The 7,262-nt window shown below is 51.9% G+C and overlaps 1 protein-coding gene across 1 annotated transcript; it reads right to left on the bottom strand.

Moving 5' to 3' along the window:
- Positions 1 to 4,823: 4,823 nt before the first annotated feature.
- On the bottom strand, positions 4,824 to 6,313 carry B0T15DRAFT_495285 (heterokaryon incompatibility protein-domain-containing protein; the record flags this gene model as incomplete). Its single annotated transcript, XM_062867089.1, has 3 exons — positions 4,824 to 5,540; positions 5,668 to 5,873; positions 5,974 to 6,313. 3 exons carry the CDS (start codon positions 6,311 to 6,313, stop codon positions 4,824 to 4,826), a joined length of 1,263 nt encoding a protein of 420 aa, XP_062720643.1.
- Between the last annotated feature and the right edge of the window lie 949 nt (positions 6,314 to 7,262).

Here is a 7,262-nt window from a genome sequence, read left to right as displayed (position 1 = left end):
GGTGAATTTCCTTCCTCGGCTTGAATACTGAACTTCCTCAAATGGCCTCTCTTCCGTAATTTCCGGACTTTTTCGCTGAGCCGATTAGGAAGGGGTGGTAGGTCCCTGTGTTACGGTTATCTGTGCATTCACTTTCACTTCTCGCCCAACATCACCACCCGTCAACGTCAACACCTGTCAATGGAGTTCGAGCATTCAGTCACATGGCTAACAGAAAGTTTTTCTATTATTTTACGTAATGTTTAATGTGGCCCCGCTTTGCAGGAAATTTTATGACCTGTCCTCAGCCATGCAGCCGACAGTGTCCGCCGTAGCCGGTGATGTGCACTGCAAGCGGAACGGTGGCCATTCAGTTACTGAAGCTGTACGCGATTTATCAGAGGAATGAATTTTATTTTTTTTTTTTTTTACTAACGCGAATTAATAGGTTTGGCACCCGCGTCATCACCGCCTGCGTCGAGTCGATTCGTGCTTATACAAACAATAGCTTAAGCTATATAAGGGTTATTATAGCGAGAGCTAAGTCCCTACGGCAGTGCTATATAAGCATTTAGCGTATGGGCGGCCGCTATAGTAGGTTCGAGCTGGTTTTAGATAAGCGAGTATAGATACAGAGAGCTATCTAGACAAGCTAGGTATTAGGGATTCAGATACTTGAGACGGAGATTGCGCTAGATAGAAGGTATAGCAGCCCCGCCGACTCTGAGTTGAGAACCTAGGGAGGTAAGTTGTTCAAGAGGATAGAGAGATTGATTTGGAAGGGTAAGATTCGCCCGTGTCTAGTTGAGCTAGATAGTACGAGTAAGTTCGAGAGAATTATAAGGGGTATAGAGAGGTTAAAGAAGGGAGAGCTCTCTAGAAAGAAGCTTATTTTTATGCTTAACTAATCTGAAACCTCTTTGATCGTGATTAGCATCTACTTCTTATGTAGAGGATATAACGTGATTTATAAGCGAGTCATGAGTATAAGCGGGCCGTGGCTTTTCCACTACCCTACAACAACAACCGTCCAAAATACAATAACAATAGTATCAACTAACTACAATTACATTAGAAACAGCTGAATCAGACGATTCTGCAGCCTCTCAGCAGGTACAGGCATTATGGCCAGGCTTGCCACACACACCATAGCACCGAACCTTCGTATGACCCCCCCCGTACTACTACCTTCCGGCTATGTATTTTCCACTACCTCCCCACCCACAGCCTTCTAGGCCAGTAAATCCTGTGCATCTTGCACAGTAAGTGATCCTCCAAGCTGCATACGCATTCTTTTAGCTCTGCGGCGCTTGCTTAGTGCCTCGTTGGCCTTGCGGAGCGAAGAGACCTCTAACCGAAGGAGAGCTACCTGGTGCATGACAGCCATTGTACCCTTGGCAAGTTGATCTACAGCCGCCAACATCGAAGTCGGAGAGCTGTTTTGATGGTTGGCAATGCGAGTCTTAATGAGCGTCGACTGCGATTCGGTTTCTCGGGGGTTGTATGGTGTCTGGAAGATCCAAGGTTGTGCTATAGTAGGCTATAAGACTGGGGGTATTAGTATACGAAGCTATACATCCAGGGTAGAAAGCACCCTCTCTAGATTATACGGCATAAGGCCAGCCCCTATAAAGCCACCCTATATATTGCTCTCTATTATAGAGGCAAAAAAGGCTTTGCGGAAGGCATAGAGGAACTCGAGCTTGCTGATATGGTTGATGTTCGCGTATATTAAGTTCTCGATTTGGCGACCATACGCCCGCTTTAGTAGCCCGAAACAGCCAACGTCGAGTGGCTGGCACTTATAGGAAGAGTATGCAGGTATATAGAGCGTCTTGATATTATTATCCCGGCAGTAGTTCTCGAATTTGATCGAGTAATGGCTCTCGTGGCCGTCGAGGATCAACATCTAGTATATACTCTTTGTATAGGACTTTATATGGTAGTCGAAGTGCTTGATCCAATCGAGGCCTACTTTATTAGTAGTTCAGCCGTTATTGGTAGTTGCGATACGCCGGACAAGTGGAAGATTGGCCTTGGTATACTAGTTGCCGAGATAGTACTGCCCGGCTAAGATGATGAACGGAGGGATAGCCTAGCCAAGAGTATTGACTCCCTAGATTACCGTTGTCCATTTGCAATTGCCGGGCTAGGCTAGCTTTGCTCTACTATAACCGTTAGAGGTTATAACAACTATACCTATATAGATGATACCTATTATAAACCTAGTCTCGTCGAAGTTATAGATATCGTCGTCTGAGATCCTGAACTTGGCCTTAGTATTCTAAACAAGTGCAAACTATTCGCGAATAATCTTTAGGTCCTTGCACTTAGCCCTCTGGTAGTCGTACCGACGTACCCAATATATCTTAAGCTCTGGCTTACGCCTAACAAAATTATAGGCCCAGAGCTTGCCGATAGGGGGCGCGTCGCATACATATATGTGACGGCAAGTGCAGCCTGCGGTGTGCTTGCCGTCAGGGAAGATATAATCTACCGAGTCGCAAGTCCGAGGGACTTGCGATTCCGACATCCTTTTCGGAAGGTGTGCATAGCCGAGTGGGTTAGGTTTATGCTCTACCGTCACAATATAGTAGTTGGTTGGCCATATCTTCTACACTAGCGAGTCTGGGTGGAAATGCACGTGCAATGTCACGAATCGGTAAATGCAGGCCAGGCTTAACGGCTCTGGTGGGCAACTGACTGTATTGCAAGAATACTGAACTTGCAGAAGGAAGAGTTCTGCAAGTGGAAGATGCGAAGCAGGAAAGTCTAAATACAGGATCTGGGATGTGGGACACTTGCCAGATATGGAAGGTGGGGCATGCGCTCCACAACCAGCCAATCATACTGCATACATCATGCATGGTACGGTGGGTTCCACCGTCACATGCAACCAGGTCAATGATATATTGAATAATAGCCTGCTGCTCGGATTCTATAAGCTTCTTCGAATTGGCCGTACAGTCACGTCATATAGGCTTGCCAGCGCGTCGGTCCCTGAGGGTTAAAGCCGGTACATTGTAGAGCCTAGCTACGGCTTCAAGCTGTAGCTGTTTGTCGCTCTGAAGAGCTTCAAAGGCTAAGACTACCCTGGCTTCTTTTAAGGGGGGGGGGCATATCGGGTTATAGAGAAAATTGATATTAAGTGGAAATGTGATGTGTCGCGTTTGGAAAGCCACGGCCCGCTTATACCCACGACTCGCTTATAAATTACGTTAATCCTTATTTAAATATTAGAAATCATTAATACTATTACTTATAGAGTATAGGCTCTCAATCTAACACTGGCCTTAGTGTGACGAAACCATAGGCAGTTCTGCCTCTAAAAGCGTTCGCTGGTCAAAGGTAATGCTGGTCAAACTGTAGGTCTCTATAATGTCATGAACTAACCTGCAGAGGCCGGTGGGGGCCGACCTGCATGGCCGACGGGCGGCGCCCGTGTCCAATCATTACAAGCCAAGAAGGACCAATGAGGGTTGAGGAAATCAGGAACAATGCCAAGAACGATTGTTCCTGAGGAACAACGCCAAGGAACGTTGTTCCAGATAGAACAATGAGAACAACAATTGTTCCAAATGTTCCAGAGGTCTAGGTGCGGAATACCTAGGGGAGGAAGCTGTATATAGTTCTACCATTCTGCCATTCATTCAGATAGCTAGCTTCCTCAGTGAGCAATTTCAAGCAATAGTCCTTACCTATTGTACAGACATTGCGACAAGCATTGTTGTGAACCTTTTGGCTTCACCGAGACCTACAGTCCGACCAGCAGTACCTTCGACCGGCGAACCCTTTCACAGGCAGGACTGCCTGTGGTTTCGTCACACATATCTAATAGCGGTCTTAGTAATGGGGTCCGAGTAGTAACCCTATATATATAGTTGGCTATTAGTTTTAGTGGTCCGTAGTCTTAAAGGGCAATTTTGGCCGGGCTTACTCTAGCTCAGTTCCACCAGGTTTACTCTGGCTCAGGCTCACCTTTGCTCAGGTTAAAGCAGCGGCAGCTCAGGACAATGCACAACAACGGAAATCGCTGAGGGCAACTTTTGGGGAATGCATCGGTCTGTTATTCTGGAACCCAACCGAATCTGCAAAAGCCTGAGTGACAATCCCGCCGGGGTGTTACACATCATATGATCTTCACCGTAAGCTCCTCCCCCTTTTGCCGGAAATATTGCTCACACCTGTCAGGCCGATACTGGGATCTTGGTTTCCGTCCCCGGTTCGGATCATATCCCTGACGGAATGTGCCCATTCTGTAGTATTTCCATTCATGGGGCGTGCCGGCCTCGCGAATCACCAATCCGAAATACCCACTAAGCTTGTACTCGCCATCCATATAAATGCCGTAGACGCCAAGGGACAAAAGCTTCAACGGTTTGAATGCCCCTTGCGTGGCGTGAGGAACCCAGTCAAAGGAAAGGTGCCAATGTTGACGAAACTCATCCTCCAAGGTCCACTCGTGGTCGGGAAAAAACTGTGCCTCGTTGCCCTTTCGAAGCGAGCCAGTGGGGAGTGATGCCACCAATCCCGTGACGGTCAGCACCGCCTCTGTTGTCTCACCGAACGGGTCCGGCCCCTTCTTCGTAGCTGAGGCGCTGATATCGGCACAGCTTTGCTGCAGCACAGGCACCTTGCGTCGATCATTATGCTCATGCCAAACTGACGGAGTGACCCGCCCGCGAGGAACCCAACTCCATGAGGGGCTAACAAACCCAGAAGAAGCCCTGCTGGCCAGAAATCGAAGATGGGCTGCCTGGCTGCACTTGGCCTTTCCGCCCTGCTTGACCCACATCGGGCCCATCAGCAGCTGCTTCTTCCAGATTCCCGCCACGTAATCGGATTCACTGAACTGCTCCGGGAAGCTGTTGGTGCAAAGAGACGATTCCCGAGAGCGCCGGCAGCGCGTCCGTCGGGTGGGTGAACCCCAGGGAACGACGACCGTACTGCCGCATGACGCGCTCCCAAAGCTCGATTCCGTCGCCCTCGTTGGCCAGGCCGGAAAATTCGAATTGCTCAAGATTCGATGGCGGATTCACGGTTCGCCATCGCGGACGCATCAGCTCGTTCTGGGCCGGACAGGAGAAGAAGGGGCCGAGCTCGCCGAAAACCAACAGCCGAGCAGACGCTGCCGCTTCCTGATACGTCCAGCCCCTGGACAGCCAGTCCGATGTCCACAGATTCTGGGACCGTATCACGGCGTACGGTGGATTCCTCATCAGGCTGTAGTCTCGGCTGGCGCCGAGGAGATTTATCTTTATGGTGCCCGCCGCCTTGCGCTGGAGTGTCGAGCGATAGTCGATGTGGAGGCCCTCGGCCGGGAAGTCGAGAAACCCTTGCATGCAAGACCTCGAGGCAAGCGCGACGATGGTGACCCTCGCGTAGCCGTATATGCGGTGCATGGCTGAAGCCTGCTCGACCCAGTCGTCCCTGTCGGCCTCGCCCTGGAGAATGCACAGGCAGTCGATCCAGAGGTACGAGATGCCCAGAGCTCTTGTCACGAGGACGGCGTCGCGAAGGACCGGGGACCATCTCCTGCTCGCTGATTCCAGCCTTTCGCTCTAGGAGCGTGCTGGAATCGGTCGTCAGCTGCCGCTGTGCGTCGCTTGCGGACCCCCAGCATTAGCCCAGGGCGGCGTAGTTGAGACTGGGGGCGTTCGCTTCATCTGAGGCAAGCTCCTCGCAGACCACCAGCCGGACTTGGCCGTCCATTAAGTCCAATAGGCGTTTGGGCCGGAATGTCCCTGATAAAGACTTGTGGTCATGGTGGTGGTTGTGGGACTCCGCACACGATTTGATGCTGTCAGCCGCCCAGGCAATTGTTTCAGGATCCAGCCGGTTCACCGTGGTCTGGGACGAAGGGATTCTCAACCATTCGGAGACTGGATCAGGCGCTATATTCGGGCGGGTTAGCATGGGAAGCGGGTACATGTACTTAGGAGATGGGTCAAGTCGGGTACCACCTGCTCGAGTGATCTCCACTGGGGCGCAGACTCTCGACACAGAAACACGCCTGCAGCGTGCGCTCGGGGTAAGAGTGGTCCATCGATGTGAACATAGCATAGAGAAAGAGGGCCCCCGAATCGACAGACGGGTCTTCGCCGACCCACTCGAGATATAGCTCGACGCGGACAGGAGAGACCTCGCCTGGGCGGAGTAGCTTCCCGGACCGGCCGATTAGCTTGCCGTATTTCGAATCCGAGCTGTCGAGTACGGCGCCGCGCAGGACACGGCAAAAGTCGCAACCAAGGTCAGCGGTATGCTGAAGCCGGGGAAGATCGGGAAGCGAATCATCGAGCTCGTAGTCGAGCTTCACGCCCCCGAAGACCCCCATTAGGCCACGCGAGGTGTTTCCGTCCATCCGCTGTCTCGGCCGCAACAAGGCTGCAGGCCTTTCTCGTCGAACCGCAGGACCCAGCATCTCTCGCACAGCTGCGAGGGATGGAGAGAAACTGGCTGGCGTTTCATCTTCCCCCGGGAGCATATCAGGCTTAGGAGACCGCTGAGGGGCTGGCCGAGTTTCATGTCGCGGGCGTCCTTAGGACTTTACTGGGAATATTTGCGAGTTGATGAAAAGGATGACGCTTTAGATACATGTATTACAGCGGAGGGGCTGGGGAGGGCACAAGGATACCCCACCCGCGGGGAAAATGGCGAGGAGATTCGGCTGGGCACATGGGGTAGGACTGTATATGCATTGCTTACATCATCAAGCGATTACCATGCAGCGGCGCAGCCACTCCCGTCACACATTCAGGCACGTAAAAGTGTCGATAATACACGGCCCGGGCCTTCCACGCCCAGTCCTCCCTGGAACCTTGTAGCATCGAAAGAATCACGACAATGCCCGGCCCCAGTTAGACGTGCGAGTTGCCGAACCAGCCTCCCCGGCGAGGTCTACGAACTCCGAGTCATCGGGACCTAGTCCTTCCGCAGCGGCCATCATGACGGCCGCCGTGTCCACACGTTGGCTGGGCGTCGTGCGTCGCCGATTACGCAAACGATCCCTGCCTTCCCAGGCTGCTAGGTTTGAACGCGCCCTCAACATGGGCTTTGGAGCTCTCCCGAAACTCTTCGACAATTTCATCGCCACGGATCTACCCTGTGTTTCGCGAAGATCCCTCGTCGATATGGTCAGGGCGAGCGAGCCACGGACTGCCGGGATGCCGCCCTGTCGCGTTCACTCTAAATTCATATAACTCTTGGATAGGTTTTAGATGGAGCGTTAAACCGTGCTCGTCGGTTTCCGGTTACTGCCGCGTAGTTGCTGGTTCGGCTCCTTG

Source organism: Chaetomium strumarium (genome assembly GCF_033439665.1).
Source record: "Chaetomium strumarium strain CBS 333.67 chromosome Unknown B0T15scaffold_5, whole genome shotgun sequence".
NCBI classification, from domain to species: Eukaryota; Fungi; Ascomycota; class Sordariomycetes; order Sordariales; family Chaetomiaceae; genus Chaetomium; species Chaetomium strumarium.
This window is presented reverse-complemented; position numbering and strand designations above follow the sequence as displayed.